The sequence below is a fragment of the Erithacus rubecula genome (genome assembly GCF_903797595.1).
Source record: "Erithacus rubecula genome assembly, chromosome: Z".
Classification (NCBI taxonomy): Eukaryota; Metazoa; Chordata; class Aves; order Passeriformes; family Muscicapidae; genus Erithacus; species Erithacus rubecula.
Genome location: NC_136661.1, coordinates 222,047 through 241,485, shown reverse-complemented (window position 1 = coordinate 241,485; position 19,439 = coordinate 222,047). Strand labels below are relative to the sequence as shown.

The window sequence follows — 19,439 nt, the reverse complement described above, 5'->3', positions numbered from 1 at the left end:
TTTAATGTTTGTTTCATCCTCAGTGTTCTTCTAGGGAACAGAGTTTCACAGTAAAGACAGGGAGGTGTAAGGCTAAGCTATAAAACTGCCAAATTGGTGGGTAAAAATTGGGTTGGTAGGACCTAGGCCCATCTTATTCTTGCGGTCCTTTAGGAGTTGATGTGTTTTTGCAAAGTTATCACTTCACAGTTCAAGACATCACACTAAGCATATGCTTTAGGAGTTGAGATTACCGGAATGTTGCTTTTTTACTACTGCTTTGACTCATTATTTTGGGAGACAGAAGTTGTAGGGGTTAATCCTTATAGTGACATTTTAAGTAAGGAGTGTTCTTTTAATAAGAGGTCTTAGAGCTGCCTTTAAAGCACTGAGGTCTGTGTAAAGCTCTGAATAAAGTCTGAGGTTGATGTAAGCATCAAGAAAATGTGATTAGTTGGAGATAGCAGGTAACTATTTACCTCGAAAAATCTCCAGCAGTTTCTTAGTTAGGACTAAGCAGTCACCATCATACTGGGATAATAACATTTTTATGTCTTTAGTGGTTAGAATTATGCTCACAGCTATAATATGTGATCCTACAGGTTGTGTGTCTGTCTGCATCTGTGTATGCACAGTTAGCATTATTACACATAGATTTTGTCAACTTGGGGAAGGTGACAAGCATGAAGATACTTGTTTTATTTTTATGAGATTCTTTTTCTGTAAAACTGTGATGCCTGGTATGCTGCTACTAAAAAAAAATTAGTTATCTGACATTTCTATGCAGAGGAAAGATTTTCTTCTTGTAGATTGAAAAGTTTTTAAAACATACAAGTAACAAATACCTGGGTTTAGCTGCCATTCAAATCGTACAGTAACAGCAGCAAAAAGATAATTTACTATTCAACTTTAATGAGCCATACTTATTCTATCATGTAGGTGCTATTCTAGCTGACGAATTGGATGCATCTGTGATATCTGTCAGCAAGATCAGATTAAGATGTAGGAGGGTTTTTTTGATGTTACTTGAATGAGTATTTCACAGGAAGAAGCAAATAGGCTCAGTAAACTGTGGTGTGTTTCAAATGCTGGCTGTATTGTTCTTTAGTGGTCACTGATGAGTTGAAAGAGGAAGATCATCGTTCCCCTGGAAATGGGGATGTGCTGTTTGATTATTAAACAGAGCTTGTCAGCCTCTTTCTGAGGGGACGTGTAAGTTACTGTAGTCACAGTGGTCAGAGTGTAGACCATGGGTTTTCTTTTTCCTATGGCTGCCTGGAGCTCACTGTACAAGTCTCCAAATACTGCTTGTGACTGTTTCAGGTTTTGCAATTAATGCTTCATAGGAATAATTTCCTATCAGATTCCCTTAATCTGTTGTGAAAACAGTTGAGACTGAATAGTCATATATGTTCACATAATGCACATATTTTGATGGTTCTATTCATGTGTATTTTCGGTTAGAGTTACTCGGCTTTCTGCTAGCTATCCATCTTTTTTTTCTTTAGTGTGGGTGAAAAGAGGACAGTTCATCCTGCATGCAGGAAACACAGAGGCAGACTGATAGTAGCAGACCAGTGTGGTAGATGGTGGCTTTGGCACTCTGAACTGGTACAATTTGTAGCGCTTTTTTACAATGCACAATGGTCTTATCCCTTTGCATGTTTCTCAATAACCAAGTGCTTTCAATGTTTTGGAAACAGCACAAGGTGTTTTTTCCTATTTATGAGTCATATTTGCAGGCACAATTGCAAAGCTGAGTGGAAGAGGTGAGTTACACAGTATTAAATACTTCCCTACAAGTAGCAATCATCCTAGGCAGTCTGTCTACTCATGGAAGAACTGTTCCCTGTATATTTTTTAAAATGAGTTCAATTCAGTGTGCTGTGATGACACGCATCTTTGAAAAATAAAGTGAAAAGCTCCTTCTCTGCTTTTCTTTCCTGGTTTGGTGTTGATGTAATCAAGATACTCAACATTTTATTCAAACCTTGTATGTGAAGTACCTTAAGATGATAATTGGATTTTCTGGAGCAGAATTCATTGTAGTGTAGTCTTGTGTGCCTAGATGGATGAAGTCCTGAATATGAACTAGTATGTGCTGGTTTCTGCTACTGAATTTACTGAGCGTATTTCGTCCACTGATAAAACAATATGTAGAAATCAAGTTTCTGACAGATTTTTGTTTTTCTTGTCCTCCTACTGAGGAAAAGACAGACTTTTTTTTCTCACAAGGAAATTATAGGGGGTGGATTTGGAAGTATATGCATGCAAGTATATTAAGAAGAGCCTCAAAGCAAAATTTAAAATTAAAAGAGAGGCTGTTTCACTATTTCCTTGGTACAGATACATTATGCTAGCCTTATTTATGAAATTACTGAGGTGGAACTTTATATGTCCCATATGTGAGCAGGGCATTTAAATGCCTAAACTTTTCACTGGCATAAAGGTGTTGTCCCAAACACATACAGGTGTAGTATTTCCATTCCAATGCTTAGCAGCTTTTTAATTAAGAAATTTCTCCTGATGTCCAGCCTGAGCCTTCCCCAGCACAGTTTGAAATATGTACTCTTGTCCTGTCCCTAAATGCTGGAAAAGGCCAATCCCCACCTGGCTACACCCTCCTTTCAGGTGGTTGTAGAGAGCAATAAGGTCCTGATGATTCTCCTTTTCTCCACACTACACAGCCCCAGCTCCCTCAGCCAGTCTTCACAGGACTGGTGCTCCAGATGCTTCACCAGCTCTGTTATCCTTCTCTGGACACAGTCCAGCACCTCAGTGTCCTTCCTAAAGTGAGTGGCCCAGAAATTAAGACAGAATTCAAGGTGTGATCTCCCCAGTGCCAAAGGCACAGAGGTGATCACTGCCCTGTTTGTGCTGGCGATACTGTTGCTTATCCAGGTCAGGATGCCATTGGCCTTCTTGGCCACCTGGGCACGCACTGGCTCATGTTATCTACCTGTTGACCAGCAGAATTCTAAATAGTCCAACGGACAAGTCTAAAATAGTTTCATAGTGGAGGTAGAGGGTAAGACTACACTTGCTGCAAATTCCTCAGGAACTCAAGGAAACCAATTCTAACTGGAACCTTGACTGTTCATAAAATTTTGGAGGAATTGATGAGCAGAGATGAGAAGGAGCTGTGAATATAATTTTAACTATAAGGAAGAACTAGTGTTCATGAGTCATTATCAAGATGGGATTTCCATCTTTTACTACAGGTCGTATCTGTATTGTCTGCAAGTGGAGTATGCTTTGTTTTTTTCATTGACTTTTAGAATGCTTTTATTTGTATAGGATTATTAGTTAAGACTTAAGTCTTAAGACTTCTCACAAGTCTTTCAGGTTCACTGATAACAGTGGGCATGGAACTTTAGGACAGTCCTTTGTTTTTTGTTATAAAATCCAAGTGAAGAAAGAATACTGACTGCATTTTGTAGATCATTAGGGAAATAAAATAGAGGTGAATAAGAAGGAAGACTCAGGGAAATAATGATACAAGGGAAGGTCAGTTATTTATCTTGGTTAATAATTCTGCTTTTAGAAACATCTAAGATCTTCACAAACTATGAAGAAACATTTGCCAGTGCTGCATAAGTGTTGTGTTTATTGCCTCATACGATTCCACTGTCTCTCTGGGATCAATTATTTGTTGCACTACCTGAAGCAATCACTTTTGACTGGCCTGGGTAATGAAGTTGAAAGTAACTTGGTGTAGGTAAAATTGGAAAGGAGAGTAAAGCACACGATCATTTTAGTTTCCTACAGCCATGTGTAATGGCCTGTGGAAATGAGTGAATGGTTGTCTGTAAATCGTAGACTGGAGAAGATAGATTCTGCATATGTTAGACTTAATGAAACTGTTTCTAACCTTTCTGGTGTGTTGCACAGGTTAATATCCAGCCTTCTGAATGGCACCACTCCATACTGCTGCCACAGACCTGGTTAGGATTTATGAGTCGAACCTACAGTGCAGTCCTGCAGGTAATTTTGAGGTATATAATACTGTGGACATTAAAGTTTATTCAAGTGGTATGAATTTTAATTTTACCAGCAAGAAAGCTCACACAAGTTTAAAAAAGTAAAGCTTGAGGTGCTTAATTATAACATTTATAAAAAATAAATAAAACTGAGTCTTCAGTTCCTGACAGCACAATATGGAACACTTGTAGAAGGGCAGTTTCTATTTACAGTTCAGGTTCATGCAGGTTTGTTCATGTGTCAACTTGCAGAATGTGTCATTTTTAGAATTTTTAGAAGACTAAATTTTAGCTGGAGCTCTAACCTATTGTTTGGGTAGGAAGTTTGAAATAGTAGTACTGCAAAGGAGACAGAAGCTGTCAAGTAATGATTCATTAAAACTAACTTCCCCTTAATCAGCATGTAATCCTGCTGCACTCTGAGAAGCTCCTCTTTCAATTTTTTCAACCCTATCTAATGATTAGGAAATAACCTTAAATTCTCTCTTTCATTAGGTTAGCTAATCTGGTATCTAGACCAATGTAGTATAATTTGATTTTCAACACGAAAATTATCTAAAAAAGGATTAGCAAAGAGGTTACTTCTGGAATGCTCTCTTTGTGGTACTAGAGGGGCTTATTTGTTCGTATTTCCAGGCCACATCAGCTGTTTTCAGCATGAGCAGCTCAGGTTGATGAGCAAATTCTAGAAGCTTTAACTGCTCATTGTTTTGCTGTGCAGCAAAACATATGCTTCTCTGACATTTTTAAAACATTTTTTGTCTGGACCATCAACAAAATGTGAGATCCTAAATCAAGCCAATCCCATTACAAAACAAGCAGCAGCTAGTCAGGTTGAAGCTTTAGGTCTTGAGGGACATAGTCATTTGCATTTAGTTACTTTCCTGTTTTGTTTCCCTTCAAGGCAAGATTTCACAAGGAACTCATCATGTACCAGATTTTTTTCTAAAGGATTTGTACAATTTCTTGCCATTTTGCAGGACAGTAGAGCCTGTGTTTGCTGCTTCTTACTTAATCCTTATGCTTTACATTTCATCAGAGGTGACCAAAAGAGACTACAGTATAATACGAGTAGTCTGGATAGTACATAATTCAGTGTTTCTGAACTGTTGCACTGCCTTCTTTTTAGTCAATATGTTGTATGTACACTTTTAATCTCCGTGGAGGGTCACCTTTTGAGTGGGATCTGGATTTTCATGATTCACTGTGCTATATTTTCAGTTGGAATGTACCCCCAAACTACAAGCATTCAATACCAGAAAAACACAGGATATGTGCCTGTATTTTTTCATTTAAAGCTAAATAACCTGCTAAGGAGCAGTAATAGGAGCAGTAGACAACCTAAACAAGTTAAGTGATAGTTCTCTCAGTTGGAGACAGAATTCTAAAACAAAGCTGCACAAAGCTGCTCCCTATCACCTCTTTAAAGGTATAGAATAAAGGCTGTTGGAAATCACAGGGAAGTCAGAATAAAGTAAAGGAATTCTGCCTTAGGTAGAGCATCAAGAAAGCAATGTTTTGCTGTTAGAATCCATTTTAGCTAGCATTTTAGCCTGCTTGTTGTAGCCTTTCCCAGTGGAACTTGGCCCTGCATGTATTAGATGCCTCAATATTTGTGGTTGTTTATGCTATCCACAGTTTGTTTTTCTTACTCAGAACAAAAAATTGTGGATTCTTCCCCTTAATGGATTGTATATTACAGTGAGATCCCATATGCAAAGCAGTCGAGGTAGCTTATGAACTAGCCCTTACGTTAGACTACATGCATTACCTGACTATTCTCTGGAGAAATCTTACAATGTAAGTAAGTCTTAAGATATAAGATCGATTTATGACATTTTTTGGAATTCTGCAGGGAAGGCAGGCAGAGCTGGACATGCAGTTAAAACATGGAAAAGAGAATCCTGAAGAAGTGCAGTACAAACAATTTACAGCCTGGTTATGGTAAGGAAGTGCCTATGTGCTCCTGATCACTTGTAACGGCAAGTAAGGGGACAGAGGACAAGGTTTCAAAGCCTTTACTTCTGCAAGTTTAAAGACTCTATGAGGACTAATGAAAAAAACCCACAACAAAACAATGAGCAACCACCAGATACAGTGACCATGGAGGGAGAGGGGAGTGGAGGGAAAAGAAAGATTATTGGGTAACTGTAAAGATTTCCATGTGGACAAGTTCACAGGTACCTTCCCCTCTACAGACCCTGAAAACTTTGTAGGGTGAGCAGTTATAAAGAGTGAAAGAATTCAGGTGTTTATAGGATGTTAGATAAGAAGGGTTATGCAAAGATAAAAACTTCCTTCTCGAGAGTTTAATGAGCTATTTCACTGACACAGAAATAAATGCAAATCACTATTTGATGTATGTTGTGGTAGACTGATGGTAATTTGGCATTATTGAGTGTAAGGATTTGTTTAAAAGCAAAAAAAAAACATGAGGCCCACCCTGATCCATATCCTCCACTAATTCTGTTTCAGTCAGGTGAGAAGTGTCTCAGTCTGTCAGGATTTAGCCATGTATATGCATGGCCAGGGAAGAAGTTGGGAAGTAGGAGGCTTCACAAGAGAAAAACCTACTTTTCCATGAACAGTATAAATATCTGGTGTTGTTCTTGTTCATAAGTATATTGGAAAGCCAAAATGCTTTTTGTCTGTTTCAATCAAAAAGGTGTGTTGCTAAGTTCCACTTGAGAAATTCAGAATTTGTGTCTGTTTTATTCCAGATAATTCTGGCATAGAGGCTTGCATTGTAAGGTCCAAAATGCCACAATGAAGATCCTTTATTAAAGATGGATCCGTTTCTTGATAGGATATAAAAAGGCCTGTAGCAATGCTGCTTTTGTAGATTTCTCCTGAAAGAATTTCTGCTCTGTATTTCCTAAGCGATGTCAAAAATGAACAGAATTCCCTTTATCAGGAAAGAAACTGAAGCAGTAAATTAACTGGAGCCCAGTAGTTGCTTTAGTTTCTTTTCCAGTTCACAATTGTTTGCTTGTTCCTCACTTGTCCCCTACTTCAGAAGCCATTAAGCACTTCTGTTACTCGCTGAGGTTAACCCAATTTTGGACGATATGGTATAAACTTTAGTGTTAATCCTTTATTGGGTAAGTTTGCAAATTTTTTGTGCAATTTTACATTGGTATTTACCAAGTTGTAAATGCTTCTAGAGTGGTGGCTTTGAAACTATGTGCAAAAGCAGTGTGATTGTGAAGGAAAATCTGGGTAGGTTTGAAGAAATGGAAAGCTTGAGTGTAACTCAGTCATATAACACACAGCCCCGTTTTAGGAAGCATGCATTTTCAGTCTAAAATTGTCGTCTTCTGAAGAATGACATTCATGGCCATGATATAATTGTATGTTTTAGAATAGAGGATCTCTCTCCTCATCCACATCTTTCAGTGTAGGAGATTAATTGCATCTCTGCTTCAGTCTTGATACGAATGCAAGACTAAACAATTGAAAACAAGTAGCCTGTTAATAGATAAACTACAGTAATGTGTAAGAAATTTTAACCACTCCTATGGCTTTAATAAATCAATTCAGGTCATAGCATAAATGCCTGTAGTGGTTTTCAGAAATATTGTAAGTGTTGAATAAATTGTAATGCTTGTACTTTATAAAACATTCATATTTCTTTATGCTATAAGATAACACAATGATCTGGAACTTACGTGTTTGATGTGCTCAAAAAGCATATTTATGGCTCTTGCATGAGCTAGCATTTTACAAAAAGTGTTATTAAGTCCTCTAAGAGTCCTTTATAAAATACTGGGAATGCACATGAGCATGAAGAAACTTGTGGTGGTGCATAGATTTCTTGCAGATTAAATGCTTGTAATTATTTTGTGCTAAATCTTCTAAATGGCTGATACAGTTGTCAACCTAGAATAGACACATGTAAGACAGAAGAGGAATTTAGCTGAGTTCATGCTATACTGTAATGAATGTAGAGTAAATTCTTTCTGTTCTCTTGCAGGGTCAGAGATATGTTGACTGATGTCATCAAAGGTGCTTCCAAGTAAGAACTTGTAAATTACTATAGATGATGGTTTTTTCCCAAGTTTTTCAATAAGGAATGGAACACTCCTCCTTTTCCTCTTGGATCTTGTTAAGATGATTTTCATTAAATTTAAAGCATCCAAGTTTCATGAGTGTCTAGATTTAGAAGTTTCTCTCTAAGGTACATAATGAAATGTAGCCTTTTAGAAGCTGATGAACAAATCAGCAAAGGTTCCATGAATAGATTAGAAAATTATTTAAGGCAAAAGATACTGAAAGGCTTCAAAGAACCTTGCTGTACTTCTTTGCAAATACCTCTTATCTGAGAGGAGATAGTTTCTCTGTTCCAAATGATGACATTTCACTAAGACTCGTGTTTCTTGTTTTAAAAAGCTAAATAGAAATCCAGAAAATACTTCTACTGTGATAATGACATCTTTGGTTCTGGAATAAATGCCAGATTGGCAGTGTAGGTATATTTTTACAGCAGTCAAGGAAGTTTTTAGAACTGGCCTGTAAGTAGTCTAATACAGTCATATTCACAGTGAAACAACATAAGAAAGTTCCATCAGGATTATATTGCAGTATGTTTTTCTGGTAATACTAGAATATCAGTGTACTTCCTTATACAAAACTGAACACAGTTATGGTTTCCTTATTTTTTGTCAGTGGCAAATTTTCTTTCTTGGTTTCCTTAAAGGTTTGCATTGTCATAGAAGTTAGTACTCTTTGAATCCTATTGTTTTCCATGATGTTAGTGTTTTTGTAGTGCAGGGAAATAATTCAAAACTTTTTTTTAAGCTGATACTTCAATAATGGCTGTTCTGCTTAATCTTTTCTTGGTGTTTCAATGTAGTGACATCTGCCTCCCTAGCATTCTCTGTTTAAAGATGTTTTTGTTTTGTCCTCTATGGAAGTGGTACTAGCTAAGACCAGCTGTTGCATTTCTGTAGTGCTACTTGCTCTGCAGGGTAGCAGTCTTTATTATAGTGGAAGAAAACTTCTGTTTTTATACAACTTCGTGTGTGCTCTGTTTATATAAAAGACAGACAAGAAAAAAAAAAAAGACTGAGACACTTCTCTCCTCCATTCTTTCTCTAATTCCTGAAGATGAAATGTAACAGATTTCTACTCAGCTAGAAGAGAGTTCAATGAAGTTGCTAGGGACAAAGGCCTTCTGTCCTGGAATACCTGTAGCATAACTTTTCTGCTTTGAGATATATGTTTTGTTGCCAGCATCTCTATTATATTTCTTAACTGTTTGCCTTTTTATGTTCAGAGACAGCCCAGTGGTGAAAGGAAACTCTATTCTTGCTTTAACTGGCCTTGCAGTTGCTGTAGCCAAATATGAAAGCAGCCTTTCTTCAGACACTGAAGGGTTGCCTGAGGTGAGTGAATCTGGAAGAGGGTTGCTTTTCTTAGTGGAATACAGAAAAGTACTATGACAAGGCATTTGGGGAGGCTGGCAAGTGGATGTGAGGTACTTTACATTTTCAAGTTCAAATTTCACCGTACTCCGTACATATGATGAATACCTTCTGTCAGATGCTGTGATCTATACAAAAGCAGGTAGAGTGTGTATGTGTCCTGACACAAGAAGCATAATGTCTAACTCATATATTTGACCATTTTGATAGATGAGATAGAGGTCACTCTAGGGACACTGAAAGCCAGCCAAGTTCTTTTTTCATAATTCCACAATTTTTGGCTCCACTGAATAGTATTTGATCAAAAGTAGTCTCTGGAGAGTCAGCATTGACAAGTAAATTATGTTACTTGCACTGCATAGGAATGACAAAATAATATCATTTATGAGGGATCACAACTGGAACATCAGCAGCTGAGCTTGATTTAAGAAACGATAATGACTATTTGGGTTTGATTTATTATAGGCTAAATCTGACTTTATTCCTATGAAACACTGGATTTCCATGGTCACAGAGACCCTCTTGAGTATTGTGAATAGCCGCTACCATCCTAAAGGTCAGGTCTTCCCATGGTTCTATCAGGTATGTGCTGCGCTACTAAAGGCAAGGTAGTGTTCATACCTGGAGTTCTAATCATGAGTTTCCTGTTTCTGTTTGAGTTGTAGTAGTTGGAATAGAGGAAAATCAAAACTTTTCTTGCTCTTGTTAATTTTCTTTCATTGCGTTTTCTGTTTATATTTGTGTTTGCCTGAAGTTTTTTGTCTTTATTATCAAAATGGTAAAAGCCACATGCAGAGAATGTCAGATTTCAATACATCTGTGCTGCTGTTTGCACTATAGGTGTTTATTTTAAATTCCTCAAATACTGAGTGTTATTGCCTGGAAAGGAGTAAGAGAATAAAAATACTCTCTTTTGTGTTTTCCTAGAAATCCTATTCAGGTGAAAATACTGCTAGTATTATAGCTCGATCCTGTGCAGCCACAGCTTTGTCTCTCCTGGTGCCAATTTTCATTGTATCATGCAAGGAGAAGATTGAAGAGGTCCTGAGTATGCTGACTGACAGGTTACCTGGGAAACCAAATGCTGATGAGTCTCAAGCTGTTCAAATCCACATGGGTCTTGGTTTGGGGATGTTCATCTCACGTTTGTATGAAGAAAAAGTCAGGTGAGAACTACTGTATTTAATATAGTTGCGAAAATATCTTCCTTTTTCTGTATATGACCTTAAGCTTTGAGGAATTAAAGTCATAGGCAAATGATTCTTATTATGTTTTTTAAAAAGTGGCTCTTACTTACAGTGTTCCCCCACACACTTTAGCCCCCTTCAGATCTATCCTAGGTATTTTGATATTCTTTCATGATGAACTACTAATTTTCATCATATTTTGAGGTACAAAGTGCAAAGCAGTCAGCTAGAAGAGCAACACATGGGCTTTTAAATGTGACTAGTTACTCTGGAAGCCACAGTTGTAAAATAATTCACAGTTCTCATTGGTTCATTTGTAAATGGCACTCTGGATATGGGACAGTGTTCATTTACGTCATCTGAGTTACACATGCGAGGATGGAGCTACAATGGAAGTGGTGTAATGAACTGTTTTTAAAGCATACTGTTACAGCTGTGTTAGCAGCACAGAAGTGTTATGAAGTTATTAGAAAATTACTCCTTTTCAGAAAGGCTAGCCTCAGTTGTAAATTTCTGGTGATTCCAGAGAAATTGAGAAGTAGGTTTGGCTTTATACTCCTCCTGTATGAAGCAGTTTCCTGACTGCTATGGATTTTGTCATCGTGCATACCCATAAAAAAGGTTTAATTAATACACAAGCATAGGTACCAAAAAGATTTGATAGATTGGCAGTTGTTAATATGCTCAGTGAAGCTAATGTTTCCAAGGCACCTGCTTTTGTTAAAACTGAGGTATTGCTGAGTTCTAATCTTCATGCTTCGGCATCTTGATGCCTTGCTGCCACTGACTCAGCCACATAATTTGGCTGAGCTACATACAAGCACTAAAAGACTCTTAAAGGGAATGAAATTACATCAGCCCGGTAGTTTGGAGCATGTTAATCAATATTTTGGGATTTGTGTTTGTTTTACTTCTGTGGTGAGGGGTGTTAAGTGAATACATTTGTCTTACCATAGTTTTGCTCTTCATTGGCCTGCATGATTTGAAAGCCTAATCTTACACATTCTTCAAAGCATTGTCCTGCAACAAATCAAAATTCATAGGGATGTAGCTATAGCTTATATCAGATCATAGAGCTGGTTTCCATGAAAGATGTCCTGTTCGTTAAGAAAATGGAATACATGTTTTATAAGAAGGGAATCTGTATGATACTTTTGGAGCAAGATATAAGCACATCTTTATTTATCAGTAAGTTATGCAATGAGGTGGAGAGAGATTGGCAGAGCTAATAGAGTGAAATGTCACAAATATTCAGCTTATAAATAGTTATAGATCTAGCTGAGATTATGTTTTATCAGGTACCTCCTTCCACTGTCAGGCATTGGATTTTTTTTTTCTGTTTTGGTTTGGTAGTGATATACCTGGTCAACAGATGAACTTGGTTCTCATGAAGTCCTTGGATATATTGGAGGACTGCTGCTTTCACACCAATCTGGAGTACAAGTGAGTTTCCTTTATTACTGATGATACTTTATTTTGAACTCTACCGTTTTAATTCACATTTTCTTCCTCAGTTTTACACAGAAAAGTATAAGACTAGGATAAGGAGACAACCCGTTCTTAGTACTTCCATATAATCACCAGCCAGGGAGGCTGGAAAGGCCCTTTGGAGAGTCACATGCTTCCTAAAACAGAATCAGTTACAGACTTTGTCTACATTGCTTAAGATTTTATAGTCAGGATTTGAAACTTCTAAGACAATAAAATACATGTCAGTTGCCACGGGACAACTAACATAGCATGGCACCATGTTTCTTCCACAGTTGTTATTTCTCTTTTAAGTCAGGGAAGGAACCACAGTATATTGAGTAGCTCACTGTGTGTGCATAAGGTTTTCTTTGATTTTGAGCATTACTCTGCCCATTTCTTCCCTGTTCAAAAGAAACAGCAGTAATTCCCATTCGCCTTTGCCCTCGTTTCTCCAGTGCACTTTCTGAAAAGCTCTGAGAAGTCACAGCTGTGCACCATTGGGCTGTGAACCTGTATAGCTCAGTGAGGATTTGTTTTGCCTTTTGAGTGGCACAGGGTGAGACAGACAGTGCACAGGACTGGACCAGCTGCACCCCTTTGTGATGCCTATTACTGCTGCTTTGTGAAGCCTATTAGCTGCAGATCAAAGCCTCAGAGAAGAGCCAAGCCAGATGTCTCTGGCAGCAAGAGGTTGCCAGAAGAATATGGCAAGCAAGAGAGGGAAAATTGAAGAGGGGATAGTTTTTTGTGCTGGCTATGGTTTTTAAAGGTTAGGAGGAAGTTGGTGTCTAATATGAGTTATCTCTGTGAGCAAAGAAGTAATGTAAAGCTGTAAATATTGTAGAATTTTCCAAATTTTGCACTTCTACACTTCTAAACTGCTGTTCCAAAGGAAGGTCCTTTCCAGGCTTTTCATCCAGTTATGATCAGCTGTGAGTCATGAGCTTTTTTCACTGGTGTTTCACCCCTGCTAAAATGGTGATTTTCTTTTTCACTGAAAAAGGGCAGACAGTGTTTTGGGCGTAGGTCTGCTGAACAGTGCAGGTGTGGGATAGTGCACAGTGCAGTGCAGCAGTGAACTGTTTGGGCTCAGGAGTGCCCAGTGGAAGGCACAACTCCCTGCAGCCTGATGCTCTGGCAGTAAAACACTTAAAATTTGCTAGGTAGTCTGAGATATCATGTAGATGAAAAATACCTAAATACTAACTTTATGTAACTCACAAATAAGGTAGCCAAGTGAGAGCAATTGTTAGGTATAAATAGGGTAGCAGAGAAGCTGAATTTTTATTTTTAGTCTCCAATTATGCTTTAAGTCTTTATTAACAATGAATAACATAAAATACTATAACTCTAATGAGAAATTCCATTTTCTTTCTATGTAGCTTTGTCAACAAGCAGTAGTGTAAACTTGAATTTAGAACTCTTGTTCTAAATGTCCTTGTTTTGTTGTCTATTCATGAATTCAGATATACCAGTTACTTTAAAAGATTTGTTTGATCTTTGCTGGAAAAAAAAAAACCACTCCCAAGACACCCCTGCATGTGTTTTAGCCATGCTCAATCATCCTTAATCCCCAGTTACTGGAAAACATTATCTTAAGAATATGACTGAAGTTATTCTCAGATTTATTTTTTTTTTTTACCTAGCTGAGTAAAAGCAGCAGCTCTTGCCATTTTTAAGTTGGATAGAAGTTTTAGGAGAATGTGTAAGGTCCTAATTGTGTTCATTTGACTACTTGCTGCTTTGCTACAAGCAGTGTTAGGGAGATGTGCAAGGGGGGAAAACAATCATCAACAGGTAAGAGCTATTGTGGATGTGTGCCAGTGAGGGAACACCTTTAGTGTAAGTGATCTTTAAGTAAGTGTCTTTTATGTTTAGTATCTCATGATGGAAACCAGAACTGTTTGCAAGTTTTCTGACAAAACTAATGACTTGTTCTGGAGCATGTTATTCAGAATTTAGCAAAAGATCTTTGGCCCAGAATGGAATTTCTGATCAAATCTGAAGAAGAGGCGGAGACCATTGAGATGTTTGTTCCAGCTGCCCTATTAAATTGTGTCCTTTGAAACTATGTTCTTGTTGCAATTTTAAGTATCCTCAACAGCCAACAGTTGGTTATGCTGAATATGTCTACCCTGATGAAGCTGCTCAACTGCAGTTTGTACATACAGATTAGAAGGTACATCTGACCATTCCTGTTAAGAAATGCAGGTGAATACCTTAGACTCGACAGCCATCTTAGCAGCTCTCTGGTTTAATAACTAATTTCATTACTATTACAAATGTAACAGCTCTTGGAGGAGTCTGACAGCAGCAGATGCTAATGTACCCAGTGAACCTGCAATTAGTATGTTTAACTGGGATTTCCTAGTTTATACTGTCAGGACAAATGCACATTGAAATTTGAATCCATACTTTCTTCATACTAGTTTATGGTGCTTGTTGTTGGAGCTGCTGGTTCTTCAGAGGCAGAAGGATTAATAAGTCTGTATGTGTAGGGCTTATTTTTAAATACATATTTTCTTCTTATGCTCTTCTTTCATCTGGTGTTTCCTGAAAAAGATGGGTGAAATAAAAACCATTTGCAAAATTTACTGTGGTAATAAATTATGTACAGGGCTAGTTAGCAGACAAGGCCAGAGGTCTTCTTTCCCACAAACTTTGTTGGGGTTTAAAGGGAGTTCAGAGCAGCCAAAGCATATGAAATCATTTCTCTTTTGTTTTCTCTTAAAGCACTGGATGTATTTTAGGAGTAGCACTTGTTCTTTCATTTATGAGTCACAGTAGCCAAACAGAATCACGAGTGCATGTTTCTGCTTCATTGCAAAAACTCTGCAAATACCTGGACAGCAGTGAGGATCAAAGCAGAGGAGTCCAGGAGGTATGACCTATTTTATCACAAATTTTAAAACTTCCTTTTATTTTGTTGCCTCCCTTTAATAACTATAATCTTTTTGCTGCAACTTTTATCTGTGGAAGGCCTGATTTCTACTTTTTCATTTACAATATATGGATTTATGTTTGCTGGGAAGAAAAAGTTATAATAACAGACAATAATAAGAATAGAAAAATGTGTAATACTGTGCAGACATTAAGAAACTGCCTCAAAAGATAATAGACATGATCCTTTAAAGGTCTTCTTTAATCTTCTTAACCTCAAATTGAATTGTTGAAAGTTGGATCATGGGAAACTATGGATATGGATCTTTTATATACAATTGTTTATTTCTCATCTGATCTACTGAAAGCTGATATCAAGTTACTCTCAGAGAGAACTTAAATACTAATACTTCCTCCCTCTGTATACTACTTTTAAATTTGGTGTCACTAGCTAATGTGAATGTTGTACTTGTGCATGCTGCTGTGGCCCTATTTACTGTTCTTTTTATGTTTTGGACACTTAAACTGAGCCCTGTGTTTCAGGAAGTTTGTTTCCAGGATATGTCCTGTAGGTTTTAACATGGTCCATGTACTTAGCCTGTAATTCTGCTGAGGTAAAACTTGGGAATGAAAACTGATGAATTAAAATAGTTTACTACAGAAAACAAAAATCAGAACAAGCAGATGTTTTGCATGATAAAGCAACTATGTCTCTATATGATGTATGTAAGCCTGGAGCAGCTGAGCAGTTGAGAGCATAATCCTCTGTTTTTCCTACAGGAGTTAATAGAGATTGATAGCATTATTATTTTCTCACTGTTTGTAGTGCTCTGAAAGCTCTTTATTAAATATGTTCTTCGATGGAGTTCTCTTTTTTTGGCAGTACATATGTATTGGGGATTAGCCTTTTGGAGTTTATGATGCATGCATTAAAATTGCTTACAGCTCAGAAATAATTTATCTGTCTCCAGAGATCTTCAAGTGCATTATTGAAGTTAAACTGAGTTTAATACATCAGCTTCTGAGATGAAGGCAGCAGCTGTTTAACATCATGAGATAGTTTGTAATTAAAAGCAAAACCGACTTTTTGCAATTAAAATTTCTGTAAGGATTTGTAGAGATGAGTAGAATTTGGGCAGCACTCTAGGATGAATACTTCTATATGAGATGCTCAAGAGACTCTTTCAGAGCTGTAAATGACTTGGATATAATCTGGTAGTTGAGGAGTAATTTTGGCCTGCTGCAGGAAGAGATGTGATCTTCACATTACTTGCTACAGGTCAAACTGATGCCAATCCTGCACAGTCGGTGGGTGCTCTTTGCTTCCCTCAGAGTCATGTGTTCTGCTGATTAGCTTTGATGCAGAGGAGGTTGAACACTTGGCACACTTGCTTTTTTGATAGTTCTGACCTCACTTCCTTATTCTCTGTGGTTAAGCAGGAGAGTAGAAGAGCGGTATTGCTGGTGAATCCTTCTGCAAGGATAGAAGGCTGGTGTTGAGGGCTGTGTGTGAAAGACAGTTTTATGTGCTCCTATTCTGGCCTGATGGTCCTGCTTGTAGTCCTGGTGGGAGCACAGCATGCTGAGTATGCTTACTGACCTCTGTAAAATCAGAAGTATTTTCAAGCTTTAGTTGTGTTTTTTTAACATTACTAGCATCAATGAAGAATCTTTCAGAGAGGGACTAAATACCTGAAAGTATGAACTGAAAATGTTACATCTTTTCTATTGTGCTGGCACATTATTCAATGTGACCATTGCTAAGTGAGCTTGATTAGACTCTAGTTAATGGAATAAAATTTTTTCAGGTACTTGCCTATTCTGTGGCCTGTTCCTGTGTGTCTGCTTTCAGTGTTGGAATCATAGAAGCAGCTGAGGCTGAGAAGGCTATGAGCAAGCTACAGACCTTAGCAGAAAATAATCAGCAGGTAATAATTACATATTTAGGCTTTGCTTCAGTTCTCTTTCTCTCTTTATCTAGTTAATATTTGATACTGCTTTAGGTGAACTGTAATTCAAGACAATTATATTGATCTACTTTCATCATTAATTAATGCTGAATGTATTTTGCATATCATGCAATTACTAAGACTACCACTTGATTCATTAATATGATTACCAGACAGTGAAATAAAAGCAAGTTGTCTGTGCTTGATTGCATTTAGAAAAGAAATTCTTACATTTTGTGCTTTTAGTCCCTGTATCCTGCCATTTTTTGTCTCTTTTATAGCATATTTCTATAAAATCTTTTTCTTGGTGGGAAAATACATCAGCTGAGTAGTTCTGAATTTTTGCGTTCTCTTAACCACCAGACAGTGCATCATAACCCAGCCTCCTCAAGGTGTGTGTTTCACCCCTAATGTTCTAGGGTACCCCTCAAATTGTCAAAAATAATCTCAGTATTTTAGTGCAAGTTCTTTTCTGGTTAAAGTTTGCCAGGAAATGAAGGAACTATGGGAGCAACCATTTTTGAATCAAAGCCAGATAGTACATTAATCAGCTGTTCAGAATGTTTATCTAAAAATAAGAAGTCAGAGCTAATTACCTGTGCTAGAGCTTTTTATCTTCATATCAGGAAATCTTCTCTAAAGCAAAGGCTCTATGTGCCAAAGATTTAATCTCAGAAAATCCCATGTCACTTGATGTAAGGAGTCATCTGGTATTCTAGACAAAGACATTGCTTCTAATTGTTGGGAAATAATAAATATGTAAGTAATGTTTCAATAATAAATGTATTTTTGTAAAATTGTTTTTTAATCAGTTCTTTTCACCTTGCAGACCTACAGTTTTGCTTTAGCTTTAGGTGCAATAGTACACGGATTGTCAGCTTATGGTCATGGGAAAGCCGAAGACCTGAGTAACAAACTAATGCCAGCCTGGATAAAAACTGTGCTTGCAGAGGTAAAGGAGTTTGAATGCGTATTCTGGGTTTTGTACTTGTTTTGTTGTTTTGGGGGTTTTTGCATGAGTAGGGGTAGAGGAGATGAGGAAGGGATGGTATATGGTTTAAAATAAACAGTAGGAATATAATTTTCCTTGTTTCTGCAGGAATGATGCTAGGAAAAATTATGGCTATCTGTTTGACTGATATTTGGAAATTGTTTGATTGATATTTGGAAGCAAGAGTATGACTTTGGGCTGTTTGCTAAAAGGAAAAATCCCTGTTTGTCTTCTACTTGGGTAATTTATGAAAAATGCTTATCTAAATAAGATCTTAATTTGGACATTTTCACTAATTGGAACAGTGCCCAAAGATTAAGTGAAAATGTCTTGTGAAATCAGGTGCTGCTTGTCAAAACTAGAAAAGGGAAGGGTAATTATAGCGCTTTTGTCACTATCATAATTTAAATTTATCTGGAAAAGTTAGCTGCTCAAATCAAACTCTAAACTTGCACATTAAGATTGCAGCTGAAGGTAATTATCAATAAAGAAACTGGTTTGGAGTTGAATTGCAACTGGTATATTTTTTGGAATGCATATGGTACTAGGGAAAAAAAGTGATTTGTCAGTCCATGAAGATTTCAGATTTAGAGAAATGAGGAGAGGCTCCATATAAAGCTTTGATTCATCAAAAGGATTAGTACTGTCTACCATGCTGGAGTCTGATCTGAAAAGGCTGTTGGGATTAGAGGTGTACTAGTGATAGTAGTTATGGTTTCTAAGTTGGAAGAAACAAGCATTATGTCCTAGGTAGTGTTGTGTCATCACGTTGGCTCTCTGATTGCTTCCAGGGCTCTCCAACAATGGAGCGTCTGGCTGCTGTCAGTGGGCTGGTTGCACTGGTGGGCTCTGAAGGAGGCATAATACAGGTAAGAATATGCAAGCAAATGCACCTTAATCTCATGGAGAAATTTGGCTTGAAGGCAAGATGGGATGCATCTTACCCATTCCTACAGCAATGGGTGTAAACCAAGACATCACATTTTTGCAATAATTCATGTTGGGTACGAAACAAGCAGTATTGCATTGCAATACATAAAATGGAGTTTGTTCCATTTTGCCATCATATGGCCCATGTGCAGTGCCACTGAAGAAAAGTTTACAGCCCTATATCTTTCTCCTTTTCTCTCTCTCACTCCCCAGAGAAAGGCATGGGTGCAAATGTAATCTGTTTTCAGAATTTTTTCTCTGTTCCTTTTTTTTTTTACCTCTTACAAAATTCTCCTTTTTTTCTTCTTCTCTTGCAGCTGAAATCTGAGAGAATACAGTCCTCACAGTTTCAAAGTAAGCTGAATGAAGTGATCAGAACCCTAACCCAGGTAATGGTTTCCTCTTTGGATAATGCACTAGTGTACCTTCACACTTGCACAAGCAGGTGAAGTCTGCTGGAAAGAAACTATGTTTGTGTTCAGCTTGAATGATACAGTGTATGAAAATTTTTCTAACTAGTGGTTTATTGTCTCAACAGATAATTAGTTTCTCAGAGCAGATTGGTCTTCAGACAAATGCAGTGAGACTTCTGGGATGTCTTCACATGTCCTGTTTGTCTTCTACCCAGAACAGAGCGTCTGGTAAGATGC

General features: G+C 37.5%; 1 protein-coding gene across 2 annotated transcripts in view; it reads left to right on the top strand.

Moving 5' to 3' along the window:
* The window catches only part of FOCAD (focadhesin), a 90,509-nt gene that overhangs the window by 57,982 nt on the left and 13,088 nt on the right, over positions 1-19,439 (top strand). For both annotated transcript variants that reach the window (XM_079329882.1, XM_079329883.1), the window contains exons 22-34: positions 3,871-3,963; positions 5,815-5,903; positions 7,933-7,974; positions 9,235-9,343; positions 9,848-9,964; positions 10,310-10,548; positions 11,923-12,012; positions 14,773-14,920; positions 16,728-16,847; positions 17,698-17,820; positions 18,651-18,728; positions 19,107-19,178; positions 19,328-19,430. In XM_079329882.1, coding sequence (XP_079186008.1) covers positions 3,871-3,963; positions 5,815-5,903; positions 7,933-7,974; positions 9,235-9,343; positions 9,848-9,964; positions 10,310-10,548; positions 11,923-12,012; positions 14,773-14,920; positions 16,728-16,847; positions 17,698-17,820; positions 18,651-18,728; positions 19,107-19,178; positions 19,328-19,430 — 1,423 coding nt within the window. The remainder of the gene's footprint in view (positions 1-3,870; positions 3,964-5,814; positions 5,904-7,932; positions 7,975-9,234; positions 9,344-9,847; positions 9,965-10,309; positions 10,549-11,922; positions 12,013-14,772; positions 14,921-16,727; positions 16,848-17,697; positions 17,821-18,650; positions 18,729-19,106; positions 19,179-19,327; positions 19,431-19,439) is intronic.